Source organism: Syngnathus acus, chromosome 14, assembly GCF_901709675.1.
Source record: "Syngnathus acus chromosome 14, fSynAcu1.2, whole genome shotgun sequence".
Lineage (NCBI taxonomy): Eukaryota > Metazoa > Chordata > Actinopteri > Syngnathiformes > Syngnathidae > Syngnathus > Syngnathus acus.
The window spans coordinates 6,239,042-6,260,796 of record NC_051099.1 but is presented as its reverse complement, the minus strand read 5'-3'; the positions used below and the strand labels follow the sequence as shown (position 1 = coordinate 6,260,796).

The window sequence follows — 21,755 nt, the reverse complement described above, 5'->3', positions numbered from 1 at the left end:
ACACCTTTTCAATCAGCAGCTCAAGCAAGTCTTCAGTCCTCAGACTGAAAAGACTCTGTTGATGTGCCCAAATACTGAGTAGTTCAGAATTGGTCAGAGTCAAACTACTGCAACAGGCAACAAACTGCTCCTCTAAGGGTATTCCTTGTGAAAATACCACTTCACTCTCACAATTATTCATCTTAAAATATATTATGTACTTCATTTTAAATAATGCACAACCTTTAATAATAATTAAAAAGAACTATAAAACCTTTTGAGAAAAAAAGCAACACATTTGGTAACCAATCAGTGATCCCTCGCTACTTCGCGTTTCGTTTATCACGGCTTCAATACATCACGGATTTTTTTTTTCCAAATTAAAAAAAACATTTAAAAGTCAAAATAAAACTTCTAAATTGAGGAAACGTGTCTAACCTTTAGGTCAATGTAGTATTGCTCCAAATGTTCGTTTACATTCCTTTAGAAGTCCGTTTTCGCGTGTTAGCACGGTCGCGAATTAGCATCTTTCCGCTAACTCGTTAGCCTACCCAGTACTTCTTGTTGGTGACCGTACTTCGTGGATTTCCCTTATCGCGGGTGTTTTTTTTTTTAACCAATTATCCACGATAAACGAGGGATTACTGTACTCACTCAAACCACAGCGAGACTCGCTCATTGGCTGAGTACGGTAACCGAAAAAGCTCAATTCAAACGGAAACAAAAGTGCTGTTTGACAACCGGTAGAAAAGTGTAATTTTTCTTTGCAACGACAACATCACATCGTGCATACAATTTGATAACATTTACCTTTATAATATTTTGCCATATACACTTGTAGAGGTTGCACCCAGGCCCTGCAGAGCGCAGGGAACATGCACTCTGTTACCTCTCGACTGCTGCCGATTATGCATTGTTGCTGCTGTGCTTATCACCACCACTCGTAAGGCTGACTGGCATCCTGGAATGCCAAGGCTGAGTTTAGTGGAAATTCCGCAGTCATTTTGTCCAGGGAGGGAACTTCTATTAGACAACAATACTCCTTGCCAAACACAAATCATGCCCATTGTTTTATTATCCCTGCTGTTCACTTGAATGTTGTTTTTTCTGCTGAAGATTTTGAGTTAAACTAATATGATGAGTATTCTCAACTGTTTATAATTCCTTCTACCATTTTATAGGGCCACAAGGTCCAACTGAAAATATTTGTTATGAGCAGTGTTGCGTGTTGGGTGTTACACCAAACACCCTTTGGAATTACGGCCAAAAGAAAATCAATGGACGTTAAGAAAATGTTCCTTGCACGTAAGGAGAATGTGAGCGCCTGTTTCAGACCCAAAAACTACTCTTAAAATATTTATTTTTTTATTATTTATTAAACAAGTCAAATTGTCATGCAGCATAACATGTGGGTTAACGTGGCCATAATCTTGAATTGTAAAACAAGTTATGCTTTTAAGACCTGGAAAGATAATTGTGCTTGTGAACTCATCAAGTAACCTTCCAGCAGCTCTCCTTGGACTTTGTTCCCAAAGGCCCAACCGGTAACAGATGAGGTGTTCAGGGCCAGAGCACCACTTGTCTTGATCAAAATCCCTCTGCTGATGCAAGCAAACAAGAGGTGTTTACATTCTATTATCCTGTCCACTCTTCATGACAAAGAATGCTGTATTCATTTGGGGCTTAGAATGAACTTTGGTGCATAAATTTGGTTTGATTTTGTAAGACCGTTGGCTCCAAACTGGCGTTGGCGTCTGCTCCGGAGTCCGTTTGATTCATCCGCCGCTCCAGCAACGTGATGCGTTGCTTCAGCCTCTGTTGAGTGTCCGTGTATTCGCAGAGAAGCCGTGAAAAGCGTGTACGAAGGGTGTCGAGGGAAGACTCCAGCCGCTCTACCTTCTCTTCCGTGTCTTCCCTCTGCAGCCCGCCACCCTCTGCATCGTGCTCCAGCATCCCTTCCTTTATCAGGATCTCGCGGCCCCTCTCCTCCAGAACCGTCCGAGCGTCTGGATACTCTGTCACGGCCTCCATCAAGTCGTCCTTTGAGAGGCAGAACAGATCCGAGTATCCCAGACTGCGAATGTTGGCGGTCCGACGGTTGCCCATTTTGCTTCCTTTAATGTTCAAAATGCTGATTTCTCCAAAGCAGCTCCCGGCGAGGAGGAGGGCAAATTGCGTCACACCGTCATCTCCCACCACAGCAAGTTTCCCCTCTTTGATGATGTACATCTCCTTCCCGATGTCACCTTTCCTGCAGATGTAGTCTCCAGGACTGAAGACCTGTGGGCGGAGTTTGAGTACAAGTTCCACCAGCAGTCCCGCCTCACAGTCTTGAAAGATGCGCACTTTCTTCAAGGTCTCCAGGTGGACATTGATAGCGATTTCAGCTCGCAGTTTGTTGGGCAGGTTCTTGAGCACCTCTTGCTCATCCACAGCTTTCTTGTTGATCCAGAGGTAGTCGAACCACTTGATGACACGAGTCTCCAATTCTCTGCTGACTTTGCGGAAGTGCATGTAATGTTTAATGGCGTCGATCCGAGCCTGGAACTCGGCACGGGTGGCGTTCATGTTGGCTATCATAGAACCGACATTTCCCACAATAGTGGCAAAGATCAGGACGCCGACAAGAAAATCAAAAACCACAAAAAGGTACTCTTCGTCTCGCACCGGTGCAGGCATCTCTCCAATAGTGGTGAGAGTGAGAGTGGACCAGTAGAGACAGTACACGTAAGTCCGAGTTAGAGAGGAATACTCCGGTTTGGAGGCGTTTGGGAACACCCAAGTGTCTGAGCCCAAACCTAAAGACTTGGAGATTGCGTAATAGATGCAAGCGTTCCAGTGAATGATGACCAGGATGTAGAGCACCAGGTTGCAGATGCGGAAGATGTTGGGGTAGTTGGTGCGTGTCTCGGTGCGGTCGAAGAACTCAAACATCCGCGGGAAGCGCAGCAGGCGGTTGAACCTCAGCTGAGGTGTGTGGATGCCGGTGGAGAAGTAGGCCAGATCGGTGGGCAGGATGGACACCACGTCCAGCTTGAATTGCAACGTACGCATGTAGCTGTCCCTGAGCTTGACGTGGTCCTTCACCAGGAGGCCTTGCTCCAGGAAGCCTAGATTCAAACAGAGTAGAAATATGTCAGACACTTGTAATGCAAGGACTGATATTGCATTTAAAAACATGTCACCTGTGCGAAGTCGTACACAAGTGTCCATGACGTACACAATGTCAGAGAGGTAGTCCAGCACCAGCCAGCAGATGTAATTAGCCACCTGCAATCTATCAAAACATGCCCTGTGGATTCAAACAGAAGAAAAAAAAAGGATCCATTGAGGTTGAACCATCCCTTGTTTTTATCCCTAAACATATTTTGCCTGTTATTACCTCGCCACAACAAGGAACCAATTGTAGAGCACTGCTGCGGTGATGACAAATAACCAGCGGTAGTAGGCGTCGTCGGACGGGGACACCACAAAAACATGCCATTTTTTCCTTGAGGCAAATTCAATTTTATTTGAAATAGCCCAAATTAAACATCAAATAAAAGAAGAACATGAGAGGCGCGCTGGCTGATTCCAGTGTGACCATGTTTTTGTTATTATTACAATTCATCAGACATGCATCCATTTTCAGTTGAGCCTGAGCTCAGCTTATCCCAGCTGACTTTGGGCGAGAGGGCAACGGCACCCTGGACTTTGTTGTGACATACCTCAGGATCCCTTTGGTATTATTGCCATTGGCATCCGTTTGTATGTTGCTTATGCGGCTGGGGACGTTTCGGAGCTCCGGGCCTCTGAAGCGTTCCAGGAAGGAGTCCGGTCTTTCCTGCTCTTGGACTAAGCTTCTGTGAGCCCATTCCCTCAATCTCACCACCAGGCTCACCATTCTGACATGTGGCAGTAGTGGACACTGTAGCATTTGTAGTAGTACTAGGAGCATTGTACAAAGCAGTTACAGGAATGTAAAATAATGTCGAGTTTTACCTGATAGAATTTTCAGTAATTTGCACAATTCAGTAAAACTAACCTTAAAAATGTGAATACCTTTGTTGTTTGATTTTTTTTTACCTTGAGACGGCTCCATTCCTTTGAAAAGAGTTTCTGGAAGTGCCGCCACGAGGGTCGAGAGCAGCGACCCTTTGGAGCTCTGAGGATGTGTCGTCGCAGATGGATGGAACCCTGGGACATGAGTTGGGAAATTTTAAAAAGCCATTTCATGAATGTATTGTGATGATTAGGATAAAGAGTATAATATCGAAACGTTTATTCAATTGTAGGTAGCTCACGATGGGACAAATGACCTAAATAGCTTTAAAAATCTTCTCACCTGTTTAGAATACTCTCAGCTCTCTCAAGCTCCTCCTCCAAGTTGGTCTTGACTGACAGGTTGTGGGGCAACCGATCACTTTCGGGCGTGTGGCCCGTCATCTTCATCCCTGCCAAGGTACAAATACACACCGTGGCATTACGTGAGGACGTGACGGAGGGATGCTGAAAGCGGTACTACAGAACAAAATGGCCGCCAATCCTGGCACTACATCTCCCAGAAATGTCTTACAGGTGTGTTAGGGAAAGAACACGGAGCAGAGAGAGATTTCTCAATAAGAAGAAAGCAAGCTCTAGTGCACAGGTGTCAAACTCAAGGCCCGGGGGCCAGATACGGCCTGCCACGTCATGTTTTTTGTCTCCTGCACTGTTTACATACTTTATCACTGCTGCACTTTGTACTTTATACTTATCTTATTTCATATTTTTATATAGAATGTCACTTTTTAACCAGCCGCAATATCACTACATTGTTGAAAGCCGTATGCAACGTAATTTCGTTTTGTGTACACCCAGTGTTGACAAAATGACTATAAAGTTTGTCTAAGTCTAAGTCTAAGTCTAAGTTATGTGGCCCGCGAAGACAAATTGTGCATCAAATTCGTGTCATTACTAGAATTGCAAATTGTCTTCACTTTTAATAATATCTTTTTTTTTGTGCGTAATATTTGACCAGTTTTCACTCGTCTGATTTGAAAACAAGTTATTTGTCAGTTTGTTTTGTAGCTTTTACTGTATATGAGGTGCTCATACATTTATTTGGGTTGACAGTCATAATGGCCCTCCGAAAGAAGCTATGACTACAATGCGGCCTGTGAAAAAAATGAGTTTGACACCCCTGCTCTAGTGTATCTCTTGTGATATCAAAACACACGCAAACACACACACTCAAGGTATGTAGTGCGTTGCTAGTTCATGGCATGTGCGTCAGGATCCAGTCAGGGGACCGTGGGTGTCTGCCATAGTCCCGCACATGGCGACTGATGCAAGTGGAAAGGGGCAACTTGAGATGGAAAAGCAGCTGCTTGCATCCTTATGAGGATGAGTGACGGACAGCACAGAAAGTGTGCAGCCTCCAAAACTCTGACAGGTATTTAGATGTCTGTTACTACCGTGTGACTAATTGGTGGATCATTAATGAAAACACACAGAGGCGTCTTGAAGCTCTGAGAGCAAATCAGCTGCTCTCCCATGCGATCTGTGTCACTTTGGTAACCGTGTGTGTGTCACCTATGCTGCATCACAGCTCTTTTTAATGACTTGTACAGATGAAATAACAGCGTGACTTCCTAAATGCTGGAAAACATACATTTTAGAGTAAATAGTGACAGTATTGCACTAATTAGACTCGATGTTGGAGCAGGCAAAAGATTCCCAAATTTAATGCAGCATGATTCAGAATTACATTTTTGTTTACAATGGATGGATGGACATTATTTTCCACTAAGTAGCAAAAAATAGTTGTATACAAAATAATAAAAATAATGATACATGCAAAAATCATAGTTTAGTACAAATCCATCTATTTATATAAATATTTCTTAATTTTTGTGTGCAAAATAAACAATCCTACCTTTGCTGACTTTGTTAGTCTATGATGACCTCACACAGACACAATAACAGAGTACATCTCTGCAGCAGAGAAATTAAATCCAACAAATGCAAACACGTAAAATAACCTGACCTCCTCCACCTTCTCCTTTTTAAGTGTGTCCACTTGACACAGAGGTAGCAAGGTTGATGCAGCAGCCGATAAAGGGCGGGGGGAATCTGCACATGTTGAAGAGAGAGAGAGAGAGAGAGAGAAAGCAGGTAAAATACACATCCTTTGAAAAAAATGTTTGTCTGAGAAAGCCAGAAGGATTTTCTTCAAACATAACAGTGATGCATTTCAAACTCACTTCAGCTCAAGGACAAACTTCTTGAGAAGCAAACTGCCTGTTTTGGAAGCAGCACAGTGTAGTCGTGAGGAATGCAATAATAACCTGGCAGCTTTTCAGAACATCACAGATATGACCTAATATCTTTTTTTCTGCAACTATTCATGCTAAATGGCCACTAATGAACAGTTCTGGCACCAAGAAGGTTTTTGTTTAATAAATGCTGGAAGGTAAGAAAATCATTTTTTTAATGAAGCTTAAAACAAAAGATAGAATCCACAGGAGACAGTTTAGCTTCATCACAGTTTAGCTTCATCATTCATCTGAATCAAAACCAAATGCGTGAAATGTTTTTCTCTCCCTCAGAGACCTTCAGCCCAGAGGACTTCATTTCTGCCTGACACTCAGGCCACTGAACTGTGTACACATCAATCTGTCACCACTCTACCTTTGTGTGCAGTCTATAAAAAAACAACAATGAAAACTAACAAAGCAAATTACTTGTTCTGTTTTTGATCCAAGTGTAGGTCAAAAAATATTTGCAGAAATGGAGAAGTATCAACCGGTAGATAAAAAAAGGAAGTGGGCAGCAATAAAAACCATCAAGCCTTCAGTTTTCAAATTCATATTTATTGTTACACAAGATAAAGCACTTTGGAGTCGACATGACCACATGGCCAAATACAATTCGGCCATCGTCATAGTAAAGGTTTCAGTTTATATTTGGTAACAGTTGAATGCAAAAGAAGTGCGAAAGCTCAAAAGGTTCGCCTTTGAGACAAGAAGGCACAGCGGAGAGCCCAGACGACCTGCTCTGCATCAGAAAAGACCAAATATAATAACAACAACAACAACAACAGAAGCCCAGCTCTGACCAGCATATTACCTCACACAATGGTCCCACAAAAAAAATAAAATAAAATAAAAAATACGGGCAGCATATACAGAGTGGTCGTCACTATGGTTTGACCGTATGGCTTCTGTATACTGATATGTAAAGTGAATGAGGCATGCATGAATGAATTTTGGGGTGTCTTCCAGATAACCCTCCTGTCCTGAGGAATGTGTGGGACAATCAGCGCCAGTAAGTAAATAAGTAAACCTTTCAGCTGGAATATGCATAGAAAGAAAAAAAAAAAAAAAAAAGACAAAACAACACATTTATCAAGGGTACTTACTGCGAGTTGTCGTCAGTAAAACATGGTCCATTTGATATTTACCAAGCGTGGCATTTTAAATAACAGCGCGGCATTCTTCATTAAGCACCTCCAGTCTTTCAAAGAGGGAGCGATATCTTGCAATTTGGATGATTTTTCAACCTTCTAAACAATAGTCCTTCAGGCGGGCGTAACAAGTGTCACAATGATCTTCTCTAGACTCGCTTCATCCCCCGACCCATCAGGCAAGCAAAGACAGTCATCACCATTTTGGGCTTGACCTCCACAAGGTCCTCGGGGAGGGCGTAGACACGTGCTCCGATCTTTCGCGCCATGGAAACGGCGTATCTGAAGAAACGAGAGACACGATTGAAGCATAATTCACTTCAAGAAAAGCTCCATAAAAATACAGATCTGAAAAAAACATACTTGGCATTCTCCTGCTTGTCATCTTCAGAGAGGTGTCCCGTTTTCACCAGGTCGTAGTTGATGCTGTTGGGCTGGATGGCGTCAATCAGCTCCAGTACTGCCAAACTGTTGCTGATCTCCTTGTCCTGATCACCACCCAGAAAAGCACAATTTGGTCAATTTACTATCACATCGCACACACTAAAATGACTATTAATAATGAATACAAAAATTCTACCTTGAAGCTTGAAATCTTGCTCCTCTTTCCAGCTTCCGCTAATGTTTTGTTGACCCATTTCACAATGATCTCATCATTGACCTTCTCTCCATGACCCAGGTCCTCCAGTACGTTCAGAGTGTACCTACAACACAGGACTGCGTGTTAACGTTGACTTTTTAGATTTTACCAGGCAGCCATAACCGCTGTGTTGTTGAGCTAACTAACGACGTAAACAATCAGTCTTTGTGACACACTCGTGGGAATGTGCGCCCGCCGCTTTGCACACAAACATTCAATGTGTCATTTCTCCGTCCTTGCTGAGCAAAAAAAAATGCACTGTGGATGTTTTCACCTTCTCATCAGCTGCCACACCACCGCCAGGGTCAGCGTGGCGTTGCCGTCGTTCAAGTCCTGCCCGCCGATGCCCACCAGGGAGAACTTGGCGAATTTGCCAAGTTCCACGGCGTAGTTACAGTTCTCCAACTGGTTGTAAGAAGACATTCAAGTCCAACATGCGAGTGTATTTGTAAGTCACGGATGAGCGGGTTTAAAAAAAAAAAAAAAAAAAAAAAAAAAAAAAAAGGAATCAACATTGACCTTCTTCATGTTGGTTCCCAGTTTGGGGTATGGAGGCCTGTTGACTTTGTTGTTCCAATCAACATCGACTTTAATCTTCTCGTAGAGCTGCAGGATAATAATGGCATCTTGCAGGTCTCTGCAAAACAACACGGTATATTAATTCAGAAGAATAAAACTATTTGTGGAAACATGAACACGAGTGTAAAGACACTGGTGTGATACTTACACGTAAAGATGATTGACAGTTGGGTTCACGCCCAGGGAGTTCATCCAGTTTCGGAATGTCCGCTCCTCTCGTGTTTCACCTAGCCAGCAAAAAAAAAAACCATTAGTGTTCGTTTGATATTTTATTCATTCGCCGTCCCTCCCGAGTCACCTTCCAGTAGGTTCCAGTCGATGTCCTGGTTCTCGGGTTTGGTCAAAGCAGGGTATTTGTTAAACAGATTGGCCACAAAGGCCAGATTGAGTTTGGGGTTGCCGCTGACTACGTCAGCCGCCGTGACGAACTGTCGACAGCCGAGCCGGTCGGCCTGCGTCAGCATAGCTTCTGCCCTCCTCATGTCGTCTCTCTCCTGCATGGCGAGCACACACGTCCTCATCAGAGACACCGATTGCGTTGCTGAGCGTTACCTCAGTTGCACTCGCTGCACTTACGCCGAAGCCCGACATGTTGATGTCTATGGCCTGCTGGCCTTCTTTGTCCCCCTTTGGAGCAATCTGGTTGAGGAGGTGGAAGTAGGCCCTGGAGTCCTGGAGAACCACACACACACACAAGAAAAAAAAAAAAACATACTTTTCATTGGACATGAATATGTGAAATATTAAACCAGTGGCAGTTTATACATACTGGTTGAAATATTATGACACTAATTTTGGTCCGGCCTTCTCTAGAGGAGAGCCTGCTTGTGTGCTGTGCAGTTTATCTTACATATTCAGTTGGCCGTCAGCCAAAGAGCACCAGAAGGTTTCCTAACCAATTGAGTCCTATTTTAGGGGCCGTGCAGGCGGATATTACAGTTCTGCGTGCGCAAACATTGTTTGGCCTACTCTGCGGATAGACTTTGTGTCAGTGACCTTTTTGCGTTCCCGCCTACCTTGATGTCAGAGCTGAAGTTTTTGATCTTCGGCTGGCCAGCGTTCTCCAGATGGAAGTTGGCCCAGCGGAGCAAGAGTTCTTCGGGAGACAACTTCATCAGGTCCTCCAGTGTCTCGCCCTCCCTCAGCAGCGCTGCCAAAGCTGTCGGAAGGCGCCAACGGTGGGCTAAGCAAATGCGGGAAAAGCTTCACACGTACGCCGTAACCTTTACCTTCATTTCTGCTCAGCTCGATGTCGGCAAACAAGCCGATCTTGATGATCTGCCAGAGCAGGCCCAGCACCAGGTGGGGCTTCCCCGCCTTCAAGTCTAACGCGCCGATGTTGACAACGTGGCAGCCGATAGCTGAGGCGGAGTTCAGCGCCAAGTTAAGATTCTCCTGTAACAATCAATGACAGGACTTCATAAGACTCAAATCTGCACCCAAATTATGTTCAATGTGGCCAGAAATAATAACCCGGAAAGAAAAGGATTCGCTGACCTGTATAGTGAAAGGTGTGAGCTTCTTCTTGTTGATGGTCCTCTCGTCAATGGTGTCCGGCACTGATTGGTTGATCATTTTGCTGCATATCATAAAACAATCACACATTGGTATTTGACATTTCACATCTGACTTTTTTTTTTTGTAGTCACACGGACAATTTAGTTGCTGCCTTGAAAAGAAAGCAGAAAGTCTCACCAGAGGAGGATACCGTCGGCTACGGATGTGAACAGAGAGTCGGTGTTGAGATCCATGGGCAGGACATGCTGACAGTCAGGGTCGTTTTCCAGAGCACTGTTGATCCATTTGGCAAAAGCAAATCGTTCCTCCTCTGTCAAGGTGCAGCAGATGGACGTAAGGTAAATATCAGTGGTGACACGCGGAGACGGAAGCGAATGCTAATTATCTCAAGGAAGTGCTTCTCACCAGAGAAGGAGTGTTGTGTTCCTTCACTTGACAGCTCCGATGTGCCTCCGATGGCAAGGATTCCTTCTTTTCGGTTGATGGCTTTACGGAAGGTTTTTGCGATTTGGCTGCCCTTCAGCTCGTTCACAATCTGACACAAGACAAAAGGGGACGATGACTACTCAGGAACTTCAAATACATGGCATTTGACACGTTTTTAAGTATTGCTGCTTCTCCTGCTTAGCAAATAAATTGGACTCAATGAAAGAGCTGCTCGACCTCAATAATTATTTTTGGAATTACTTTCCACGTAATTTGTCCAAACATACTTGTTGCAGCTTATTAAAGAGAGCCGTTATTTTTTTTTGCAATCTTTGTTGTCTTTAAGCTAGCGCAACTAAGGTCACTTTGCAGACGCAGCAGCATAGCTGGAATGGCTCATCATTGTCATGTCAACATCTAACTTCACACGTGTTGTGCAAAAACGGACAAAATCGCTTATGTTGCTCTTTCTGTATTGTATTTATAGGTGGTGGGTGAAGACTTTGTCAAATTGTGACTCATCTCTGGAAATCAACAGACTAAGCACAAAATGTCAATAGCATCATTCAGCGGAAGCAGATGCTATAAAAAGACACACATGCTGACTAACCTTTCCACACACACACTTTGGGTCAACAAACTGTTAAACAAGCCATCTGGTGTGACTGAGGCTATATTTTTGGTATGAATCACTACTGTGAGCAGCATCGGAAAAGGCTGATTCAATAAGATCTTTGAAGTCGTGTGACACTTTTATCATCCGTGAGCACACAAGCGGTCGGAACCCCCAAAAACATATTAGGCTTGACTTACCGCAATGTACTCATTGAAGCTGATCTTGTTGTCGTTGTTGCGATCAAGTTGCTGGATGATTTCCCGGACCTTATAACCTGGCTGCGGATGTCCAGTCTCTCTGAGAAGTTCATGGAGTTCATAATCATTGATGTAGCCGTCATGGTCCAGATCTACAGGAAAGGAAGACACAAAATGTCATGCAAATAGGACGACGGCAATACTAGATTCATATTCGACACTAATCCACTCACCAATCTTCCCGAACATTTCCCGTATTTCCTCCAGTTCCTCTTTTGATATCTTTCCAGACATGTTTGTGTGATTGACCTGAGGATGGTCAGTCAGCAAAAGGTCGGCCTGCAGTGGAAATAAAAGGAACATTCAGACTCACAAGTAGCCCTTTATGGCTTGCTAAAGTTTTGATTTTGTCCAAGCACTCTAAAAATGACTGAATATTTTAGGGTCTTTTGTTCGGGCAGCCAGAATACAGAAGCCCTGCGGACAAACTGTGGGAAAAGAAACGATCCAATAACATGACTCACTCAAGTCATCCAAACTCTCTGAAACATTGTATTTTGTTTTCCGAAACATATTTCCAAACTCCTCCGAGACAGTCACCATCTCCTAAAATCCCAGAAAGTAAGGCATCCCTTTCAGTAGCTCCTTCCTGAGTGCAAAAGCCAAGGAATGCACAAGGGGCCTTGCGCAGCTTGGCGAGGAGGGTGTGATGCCTCTGCGAGGCCAAACCGGTATGGCGGCATTCCTTGCCAACACAAGTGTTCACAAAACAAAAGATGAAGCTGAAACTGCAGTGACAACCTCAACATTTCCAGACAGAACGGGGTTCTTGTTTCCTGATTCAAAATCCAGACTAGTGACTTTTCAAGACGTCTTAGTCAGAAATACCAGGCAAAGTTATTTCAGTTTTTTGCACTACCACAGTTGTGTCAACAATACTTAAATTGTGAGAAATGGTGAAAAGATCATTGGAGCATATGGATTGTTCCTGATAGCCGCAGAAGTGTTTGTTTTGCACTCTTGAAGTTTCTATTTAGCAAACAATGGACTGAATGACTTAACTTCCTCTTGTTCGAGAGAAAACCATTAACCAAACCATTAACGTCTTCATGAAAGGTGATGAACGGCAGCCATGTGGTCTCAAGAGATTAGCACAAGCATCATTTTGATAAGTCTGCTTACATTACTTGAAAAACAGAATGTTTTTTCTTCTGCAAAATGCTACTAAATCTGGGCAAGACCCAACCCGAAAACGATTAGGAAAATAACCGCGTTGCTAAATTTAACCTCCCCAGAAGGCTGTGAAACGGGTCTGAGGCCACAACAAGGGCCGACACACATTACCTCATTTGCCGGCCCTTGTCGCACACCCTCGACAGAGGCCGAGGGGAAACAGAAGAGGGGGTTAAGTACGCAGAGCGCGATCACAGATGGCGATGGACAAATGTGAGCCGCGAAGCTGGTGGCGGAGAAGAAAAGAGCGTTTGTAATCGCCTCATGAAACCGTGGCCTTCAATGAGACTCGGACAGTTGTCGTTTCGAGGCAGCTGCCCTCAGGTTTGGAGAACGAGGGCAACATATGATGGTCCAAATAGGCTCATTGGATTATAATGTAGTCTATAAAGCCATTTAAAGACTCACTCCCAGTTTTGATTAAGAGGAGTAGTGCTCCGCCCTGTGCTTCGTTCACGAGGTTACGTAGAAACTGCGAAGCGCACAAATAGACTGGCGGCCTTCCCATGTGTGGTCAAGTTAGTACCCAACACACCCAACAGTCTGTAAGAACACAGACAGATTTGAACGCCGGAGCCAAAAAGCTTGTAACATGTGCGTCCAACTGACTCAGAATCTTATGAGCGTGCGGTATGCTACGCCACTTCCTTTTCATGGCGCGTGGCTAAAGATAGGGTCCGGCCACATTCATTGACGGACGGGTACGGTACGGTGTCACAAGTGCTGTGTGGAGAAGCTAAACAGATGTGACATCATCTATGCAAGGCAAATCAATCAACATGGTCAAATGAAACAGCTCAGCTTTCGAACTGGAACAAGTTGCTTTGTTTTGTTAAGGTCACTGCTTAGTAGTCAATGAAAGGATGTAGGTGCGGTGGGGGAAAAAAAAAAAAGAGCACGGCTCTCAGCAGCCATCACTTAGGAATGCTACTGGACGGGTTGGAAAGTTTGGAATCGGGCGGCTTTTTCAACCACGGATAAAGCGACACACCTAACAGATGATTTTTTTGAAGTATTTGTTCACGCTGTGCCCTTTAGAAGATAAATGCTGTTTTTTTATGTTCTCCAACTTCTGACCTCCCAGCATTGTTTGTAAATGTTCAATACGGCCTATTCTGTTGAGGGTCATGACAAGTAAAAACAGAATACGCCTCTATTATGACCACCAATGAATCGCAGGGCGATTAACAAATTGGGCAAGGAGTCCCATTCAATGGTGGGTTAACACCCACGAGATAACAAGCTATGGAAATACTCAACTTTTCCGCCCTTTCGGGGAAGAATGTTACTTAAGCAGCGTGCACTTAAAATACTTTACTGGGAAAGTGACAAAAGTGCACAACGGTATAAACAAGCATCAAGCAGAAGGTGAAGGTAGCCGTTTTGAGGCTCACGGCACAGAAAGTGGGTCGACCTGTTTCACGTACACACGGGCCACACAAGTCACACCCTCTTCCTTGATTGTCTGGTTTGCCTTAACAAAGACAACATCCCATCTACAGCACACAGTGCCCACGTGGTTTTGTGCAGGGAAAACTTTATGTAAAGCAGTAATGCCACACATTCAAGGACAAATTCCAATCAGGAAAAACCAGCTATTTTATTTGCCCAAAATGGAAGTGCAAGCAACACTTTTTTTTTTTTTTCCACTTCTGACATCATGACTAATGATTTAGAGTCCTGACACCAGTAATAGGAAGGCATTAACACTAGACAAGCCGCATCACACCTGGTAAAACACTTAACTTTACATGGCATTTCTGTATAGTAAAATCATTGACTTTTACAAACAATTTTGAGTAATGTACATTGGAGAATCTGATATGACAGAAATGTGTACATGAGGGAGCGGCACATCCCCAGTGAATCATTTCCTGGTATAATGCCAGCATTATGGAACATTTGTTAAAAAAAAAAAAAAAAAAGACATAAGGCAGGTCTGTCATCAGGGAAACTGTACGTCCACGCGCACACAAAAATACATGCGGGATGTATTTTTAATTATTTAAATGTATTGCATGTGCGTGCACGGGTGCTTAATTTGCATAAACGTTTTTTTGTTGTTTTTGTTTTAGCTGTCGTGCAGTTTATTTCACGATTTAAAAAAATGTCACTTTAAAACCACCTTTTTGCAAGGTCTCCGAAATGCGATCTTAAAATTTTCAAGACAAGTTTAAGGCTAACAGGACTGGATCAAAGAGTTGAGAGTAAATTGTAGATGTTGGATAAGCAGATTTGTATAAAAATAAAAGAGCAGCCAAAGCTAGGCTGCTAGCAGACAAGATTCAAGTTAACAGACGGCGAACGAGTCTTGTTCCAGCGTATCCAGCGCTCCTCGCCGGGACGTGACGAGGAAGATGGACACATCAAAGACGTACATTCAACTGAACGTAGTAACAAGAGTAAGTTCGACAGGAAATCGATACTCACTCTCGGTTCGCCTGAAATTCCAGACTTCGTCCAGCTCGCAGTGCTGTCTTCTCCACGTCGAGTGCAAAGTAGCCCGTAGTTGGAATTCTTGTCCCGCCCTGCTGTGGCGTCACCGCCCGCTGGATTGCTGAATGGAGGATGCTGTGGCGGCGATCGGCTATTTACCGACTCGCTCATTTTCGTAAAGGCCGACATGATCGTAATCCTTGGCAGGCTCTCTATAATAGAACTAAGTGTGAGTGCTCGTTGAATTCTCGGTGATTATTGTTAAGCTAACGAGGCTAATTACCCTATTTACCTTTGTCGCGTGGGGAAGTGAAGTGATACTCTTAAAATCTTATCCCAAATGTGAATGAACGGGCTCTTTGTTTCTTTAATGTACGTAAAGTGTCTATTGACCGCTTTAAAGTAGATGACGTCACAAACAATTGGACTCTTTCATGTTAGTGATGCAATATTTCCTTTTAAAACAATAAATCTCAGTTGTATTCACCTAAAGTATACATTTTCCCTATTTTTTTTGTTAGTGACCCATGTTTCCAGTTTTTGTTATGATTCACTGATTTGTTTGTTGTTTTGGTGTCTCGTTTGTTATTTCGGTAATTTAAAATGGGTATTGCAGATCGCTGAAGAGATTCCCTAATTCATTTTTTCCCTTATTTTTCAAGTTACTCTTGTCCATGATTTCCCCTAGCACTGTTACAAATGTTACGAAACCGTGTAAATTAATAATGGTTAAAACTATGGTATTTTTAGACAATTTAGAAAAGTGAATGTAATTTATTAGCCATCATATTTAAATCACTTTCCTGCAATATAACAAAAACTCAGTGGATCACTTACATACATAGATGTGCGTTACCATAAACTAATGACTTGTAAGACAACGCAATTATTAGTTCAAACTTTATTTCCTGTCCAATTTTATTTGCGCTGACTTTTACGCCAAACCAACAGGGGGCGTAAAGTAGTAAAACCCTTAGCAAGCAAATTCGCTATTCCAAAACGAACGGGGAAATGCCCGTTTTTTTTCTTTTATTGGCGTACGATGTGTCCTCAAAATAAGAGCACCCTTCCCGTTTTATGTATGCTTAAAACCAAGGACGTTGACGATTGATCCAAATGTCGCAGACATGTTGAGGTAAATAGGAGACACCACTCCGTTGTACTTTTTAACAGGAACGGCGAATAGCGACCTGCTAATTTAGCTACAAATGCTAGCAGTCAGTCTGACGTGAAAAACGCTCCTTTCCGAATATTGCTAGTGAAGAGGGAGCAACAGCAATGTGTGCATACTCTTCAGTTTATACCAACTTGTATACTTTATCATACCAATCGATGTGTAAATACTCATTGATTTATAGAACCGTAGTTGCTCAATCAGCGCACAGAGGACACAGAGCTGCTGGTAATTCACCTTTACTCATAAGGCACAGCTCAGTAACTTCATGACACATAGATACAAAACATTCCGTAGACAACAGGACCTTCAGAAGATAACAGAACAAATGTCTGCCTTATGAGGATATGTTTTTCCTTCTTTTCTCCTCGCTCTTCTTCTCTTCCTTATTCCTGCTTGGCTTCTGACCGGAACCATGAGGTTGTTGTTTCATCTGCTGAAATGCATTGTGTACTGACTGCCTTAAAACAACCCAAGACCTTGCAAATAACTATTACTCCACATCTTTGTTTTCCTTGCTCGACGACGGACGTCTTAAACAAAACGCAACATTAGTGACTCATTTAAAAAACAAAACAAAACAGTTAGCTAAACGTGTACACATTTTATAATGTTTAACTTTATTGACAGCATGATATTTGGGCATTTAGTCTTCAAACAGACGTATAGATAACGCCTTTCTCTTGTCTGCAGTGCTACGACAAGCAAAATGAATGTATTGATCACCAAGCTGCACGAATACCTGGCCCATTCTACACACGAGGACAGCAATGACACACCTGAATCTCATGGTAACAACACGACCCATTTATCATTGCTTAACATTGTTCAAAAAGTTTGTTGACATTTTATGTCCTACATTTGCAGATGTTACAAACAGAAATCGTTCAGTGGAAAAATCAGCAGCCCCCTCTGTGATGGAGGTAATGGAACCTGCAGTAGTAACTGGTTAAGCAATTCACATTAAATGTATTGAAATAGAATTTTTTTTTTTTTTCAATGTACAAAACAGTTCACATGGATACCAATAAAAGGTCAATATACAGAAAGTGTAAAAAAAACAATTAAAAATGTACCATCCTTTCTTAAAACAAAATAAAGTCAATTGTTTTTTTTTTTAAGTGTTTTGTCTCAAGCAGGTGAACCAATGCAATGCACATCTAATGAATGTTGTTAATTATTGGTCACTACTATTGGTTATTAATTGTGGCAAAATGCAAATTACCACGCAATAATTACAACTGCAACATAAAAGTGTCATTCTCTTCGCAGGCACTGGTGGACTCAAAATTCTCCAGAAGGTGATTTTAGAAGAACTACATGCTCAGCGCATGACAAAAATAAGAGGAACAGGGTTTTGATGTAAAATACTTACATTTTTCCCCCAATATCATTTCAGGAAACCTTCTGTTGTTATAAAGCATTCAGGCTTGGATGAGTCTGCTGACTCAAATGACAGTGACAATGTAGATTTCCCCTTTAGTGCAAATGGTTACCCAGATACCACTTGCCTTCCAAAAGGTACGTTTTATTTTTGCCACATTACTTAAAGACACACTAGTTTTCAATTCAACGCAGTTTGTTGTAAGTTCTACCTGTAAAATCCAATGACACTTCAGTTATGACCAATGTAAAGTTCTGTCATATCTAATCTGATGTTACAATGTAATGATTGCAATGATTTGTCCAGGCACTGTTTTGGTCAGACCTGAACCCGTAGATAACGGCAGAGATGACTTCAGGGGTCCTGAGTTCCGCAGCCGTAAAAGTAACGTGTTCCGGAAAGAATTTTCAAGAAGACGTGGAGGTCACTCAAGTGCTGGTGAACAAAATTGCAACAAATGTCGCAAGCTATGGGAACGCATCTTTGTAGCTAACAATGTTGTTACCTTTTACAGGGGTTGATCATTTGGAAATTGTCAGTTGCACTGCTTGTGGTCGTCAAGTAAACCACTTCCAGAGAGATTCTCTTATTCGCCACCCAGTTCTCAAAGTGCTTATTTGCAAAGTGAGTCAGGAATTAATTTTATTTTTTGCGCTTCCTTTATATCTTACCATGTCCATCCGGATTCAGGAGTTTTTAAAGAGCTCCAAATGTTGCAAGACTACATAAATAATTTTTTATCTAATGTCTTGGTTTAACAGTCATGCTCCAAATATTACTCGAGTGACGACATCAGCAAAGATGGAAATGGAATGGATGACCAGTGTCGGTAAGATTCAAATGGGAAACCAAACACTTTATTTTGTGTGTTATGTTTAAAATTGACCTTCTGATCTTTTGTTATTTCTCATATAGTTGGTGTGCAGAAGGGGGCAACCTTATCTGCTGTGATTTCTGCAGTAATGCCTTTTGCAAGAAGTGCATCCTGAGAAATTTGGGGCGAAAAGAGCTCTCTAGCATCTTGGCAAGTGAGTGGTACTGCTATGTGTGTAACCCTGAGCCCCTTTTTGGCCTTGTGATGACCTGCGACAACGTCTTGGAGAACATGGAGCCTCTGTGGCAACAACACCGCAAGAGAAACCGAGCCGAGCCAGGGAAATCGGAAGTATATGGGGACCTGCCTCTACCTCAAATCCCCCCCTTTCCTAAACGGGATCATAGTGGTATGGATGGTACTGTTGTGTTCAACTACAACACTTTAAATGTCTCCAAGGATATGACCGCTAAGGTGAAACATTTAGTGGACTCTGCAAACAATGTGAACACGAGCTTTCTTCATTTCATTCATACCGCCACAAAGGTTAAGCAAGGTGTTCGAAGCCTCTATTTGAAGTCATATTTGTCAGTGGTGAAATCCACGCGGGCGTCTCTTGCGGCACTCGAGGAAAGCATTAAAGAAGAATTCAGCGACTTGGACGTTTCCAGCTGTTGGGAAGAGTTACTAAACGATAACGTTGAGGCCCCACCTGCCACTGAAGCAGATGCAAAGATCTCCAGTGAAGGAAGCTTGAATAACTTGCCGAAGCTGTCTGATGAACATCTGGAAAAGGAAGTCCTCAGCGAGAGCACGAGTGAGCACGTGCAGAATCTGCGGACGATAGACGTGCAGTCTCCTCAAAGTAGTCTCAAAATGACCAAAAAACTAGTGGTCAAACTTAGAGCAGTACCTCTAGCACAGGAGCCCTGCTCAAATGCACAGCTCCTTTCCAAAGACATGGCTGAAGAGAAGATGAATGGAAACGATGTGTCCGGTAATGAAGAGATGGCTGTTGCTGACAGCAAATTGACTGTAGACCACCCAAGCACACTACTCCACCTCGAAGAGGAGCAGAGCAATCGGAGGTCCCCCCGTGTCAAGACCACACCATTGCGTCGTCCAAGCGACGTCAAGGCTAAACCGGCTGTCTCCACAGCAGACAGCGAGAGCGATTCGGAAAACGAGGCACAGCCCAGCTCAGCGGCTGCCCAAACCACTAAAGAACAAAGCCAGACCAGAGATGACTCTGACTCCGATGAAATACCTGCCGTGCTTCTTGAACGAGTAGCAATGACTCAAAGCTCAGACTATCAACAAAGTGACGCTGAAGACGAGGACAACGATGACGAGAGTCCAGCATCTGGCAAAATGGCCAAAAAGCGTCTCCTCTGGCTCACAAAGAACACCCCGATATCCCCCGAGAGGATTCGCCGCAAACGTAAACTGCTGGACCGTTCGTCCGAGTCGGACTCCATTGCGAAGATTCAACGGGAACTGGGCACGGATTCCTCCAGTGACGATCAAGACCTGCAGAATCAAAAGCAGCACCCGAAGACCCTCAGGCCCATCGGCAAGTCGCATCTTGTCAAGAGCGAAACGGAAGGGTGTGCTCGACAGCGGGGTATAACGGAGGTCAGAAAGCACAAGACTCACACTCTCCAGGAAGTAATTGTGACCTCGTCGTCGTCAAGCGAGGATGACGAGGACTCCGAGAGTGACGCCGATGATCATAAGATGAAAGCAATCACAGAAGATGGGAAGTCAGCAACTTTTCATCCATTTTCTGGTAAGTCTGACAATGCGCACAGTTCCACTCACCATTGGCAAAACATGGTAGTGTTTCTAGTTATCGGATAACATGGTTAATCAGCGTTACAAGTGTGCTTAAACGATATGATACAAGTGACAAAAACTCAAATTCTCGCGAGGCTTGCAGGCATATCGTCGCTGACTTTGAGCTAGTCCATTGCAGGACACATAGACCGATAAGCATTCACACTCCCATTCGTTATCGTAATATATATATATATATATATTTTTTTTTCTTCAAAAATTTACAGGCAATCAGGATGAAGCTGGGCCCACCTGGGCAGCAGGGGATGAGGACGACCCCGAAAATAGGTATGGTTCTAAAAACCTGGAAGTAGAGTGTGTAAAACAGCCCAGGTTTGGGAGAAAGACTGCAAGTCCGAGAAGCAAAGCCGCCGCTAAAAGCACCAGCTCCAATGCCATCAAGAGTCAGTTGCGGTCTTTTCACGCGCGGCCAAAACGTAGCTGCAGTAGAGCGCCGGAAATCAAATACACATTCTAATAGAAAAGACATAGGGCTGTTTTCTTTACGTTAAGATTTATTCAAATGTTTATCTTTTTGATATAAACCGAAGCAAAATACTTGTAGCCAAATGTCCTAAAGGAGGAACTGCCTTACAGTCCAACTTGTTCATGTGTGACAGACAAGTTTATATGCTGTGAAATTATTTTAACCGAGTAACAGACTCAAGCCTGCTAGCCTGGGTTGCTAATTTGCGACACGACAAAGTTCTGTGCAGCACTTTGAACTGATGCAAATGTGACATACTTCCAAAGGTGAAGTAGGAAGTTTAAATCTTGCCTGTCTGAATTTAATCGTCAGATTGGTTTATTCTAAATCATCTGTTTAAAAAAAAAATAAAATCTAAACGTTTACAACATGCTTTTGAGAGCATTGTTGGCAAGAATAAAACGGAAATGCTTCACCTTCATTGTTCTGAATTTCGACCACTCACAGATTCGTAAATTATCGTTTTTAGTGTTTAATTTTAGGTTACTACATATACAATTTTAAAAGTATTTCACTCAATGAAGATGCCTGTGAATATTCTCCTTTGTCCAGGTCATTTCATTCTCTTTTGACAGGCCTTGTTTAATGACGTGAAATATAACCTATCTTAATCAAGCTGCCTTTCCATTGGTTTGTGTTGAAGTTTTATTTTCAAAACTTCATTTTAGGATGTAAAAATCCACTTGAATATCTACTATATTTTAGGCTTTTATGGTGCCCATAATTTTGTCCTATAAATAACTGTGGGGAAAAAAACCGTTGAAAACAACAATGATTCATGCAAGATTTTGTAGACACAAATCACATTTGAAAGATGTGATTTGTGGTGCATGTCAATTGACCTTTTTGATTGTTAATTAGTTTAACATTTTAGGGCTTGACATTAAGCCTCTGGTATTTGCCAACATAATGAACAATAAATTTTATTATGACATAATACTCTCTTTTTTTTAAGGGCCTGCTCTACAAAAAAAAGCTCCACCAAAAAGAGCACTGGCCAACAAAAGCAT

The 21,755-nt window shown here is 42.8% G+C and overlaps 4 protein-coding genes across 8 annotated transcripts in view; 1 reads left to right on the top strand and 3 right to left on the bottom strand.

Annotated features, from left to right (window-relative positions):
- The window catches only part of gng8 (guanine nucleotide binding protein (G protein), gamma 8), a 757,718-nt gene that overhangs the window by 732,100 nt on the left and 3,863 nt on the right, over nucleotides 1-21,755 (bottom strand). The window lies entirely within an intron of this gene.
- Nucleotides 1,360-4,410, bottom strand: cnga2b (cyclic nucleotide gated channel subunit alpha 2b). Its single transcript, XM_037269001.1, has 6 exons — nucleotides 4,304-4,410; nucleotides 4,045-4,155; nucleotides 3,687-3,863; nucleotides 3,362-3,469; nucleotides 3,165-3,271; nucleotides 1,360-3,089 (listed from the first exon to the last, which is right to left on the bottom strand). Exons 1-6 carry the CDS (start codon nucleotides 4,408-4,410, stop codon nucleotides 1,663-1,665), a joined length of 2,037 nt encoding a protein of 678 aa, XP_037124896.1. The 3' UTR covers nucleotides 1,360-1,662.
- pls3 (plastin 3 (T isoform)) lies at nucleotides 6,792-15,254 on the bottom strand. Of its 2 annotated transcripts, none has more exons than XM_037268997.1 (16): nucleotides 15,045-15,254; nucleotides 11,615-11,720; nucleotides 11,382-11,533; nucleotides 10,548-10,677; nucleotides 10,320-10,452; nucleotides 10,122-10,203; nucleotides 9,854-10,019; nucleotides 9,641-9,783; nucleotides 9,201-9,296; nucleotides 8,923-9,118; nucleotides 8,773-8,851; nucleotides 8,565-8,682; nucleotides 8,320-8,450; nucleotides 7,986-8,109; nucleotides 7,769-7,893; nucleotides 6,792-7,687 (listed from the first exon to the last, which is right to left on the bottom strand). In XM_037268997.1, the coding sequence occupies exons 1-16, from the start codon at nucleotides 15,237-15,239 to the stop codon at nucleotides 7,555-7,557; spliced, it is 2,109 nt and encodes a 702-aa protein (XP_037124892.1). In that variant the 5' UTR covers nucleotides 15,240-15,254; the 3' UTR covers nucleotides 6,792-7,554. The 2 variants fall into 2 exon arrangements, with proteins under 2 accessions (XP_037124892.1, XP_037124893.1); XM_037268998.1 differs by lacking the exon at nucleotides 15,045-15,254 and adding an exon at nucleotides 11,906-11,924.
- LOC119133286 (transcriptional regulator ATRX-like) overlaps nucleotides 14,715-21,755 on the top strand; it is a 24,673-nt gene continuing 17,632 nt past the window's right edge. The window contains exons 1-10 of one of the 4 annotated variants that reach the window (XM_037268926.1): nucleotides 14,715-15,016; nucleotides 16,918-17,015; nucleotides 17,092-17,147; nucleotides 17,497-17,525; nucleotides 17,624-17,745; nucleotides 17,915-18,046; nucleotides 18,123-18,232; nucleotides 18,370-18,437; nucleotides 18,524-20,211; nucleotides 20,486-20,546. In XM_037268926.1, coding sequence (XP_037124821.1) covers nucleotides 16,934-17,015; nucleotides 17,092-17,147; nucleotides 17,497-17,525; nucleotides 17,624-17,745; nucleotides 17,915-18,046; nucleotides 18,123-18,232; nucleotides 18,370-18,437; nucleotides 18,524-20,211; nucleotides 20,486-20,546 — 2,348 coding nt within the window. In that variant the 5' untranslated portion in view covers nucleotides 14,715-15,016; nucleotides 16,918-16,933. Of the gene's footprint in view, nucleotides 15,017-15,189; nucleotides 15,280-16,024; nucleotides 16,186-16,242; nucleotides 16,331-16,917; nucleotides 17,016-17,091; nucleotides 17,148-17,496; nucleotides 17,526-17,623; nucleotides 17,746-17,914; nucleotides 18,047-18,122; nucleotides 18,233-18,369; nucleotides 18,438-18,523; nucleotides 20,212-20,485; nucleotides 20,547-21,755 lie in introns of those variants that run through there. The other 3 variants (XM_037268925.1, XM_037268923.1, XM_037268924.1) reach the window with 3 other exon arrangements.

Coding starts and splice junctions, on each gene's coding strand:
- pls3 (XM_037268997.1), bottom strand. CDS start 15,239: ATGTCGGCCTTTACGAAAATGAGCGAGTCGGTAAATAGCCGATCGCCG. Junction 8,683..8,772: donor ACTGTCAATCATCTTTACGT/GTAAGTATCACA, acceptor GTTGTTTTGCAG/AGACCTGCAAGATGCCATTA. Junction 8,110..8,319: donor GTGTGGCAGCTGATGAGAAG/GTGAAAACATCC, acceptor CCTGTGTTGTAG/GTACACTCTGAACGTACTGG.
- cnga2b (XM_037269001.1), bottom strand. CDS start 4,410: ATGAAGATGACGGGCCACACGCCCGAAAGTGATCGGTTGCCCCACAAC. Junction 4,156..4,303: donor GCTGAGAGTATTCTAAACAG/GTGAGAAGATTT, acceptor CTCATGTCCCAG/GGTTCCATCCATCTGCGACG. Junction 3,470..3,686: donor AATACCAAAGGGATCCTGAG/GTATGTCACAAC, acceptor ATTTGCCTCAAG/GAAAAAATGGCATGTTTTTG.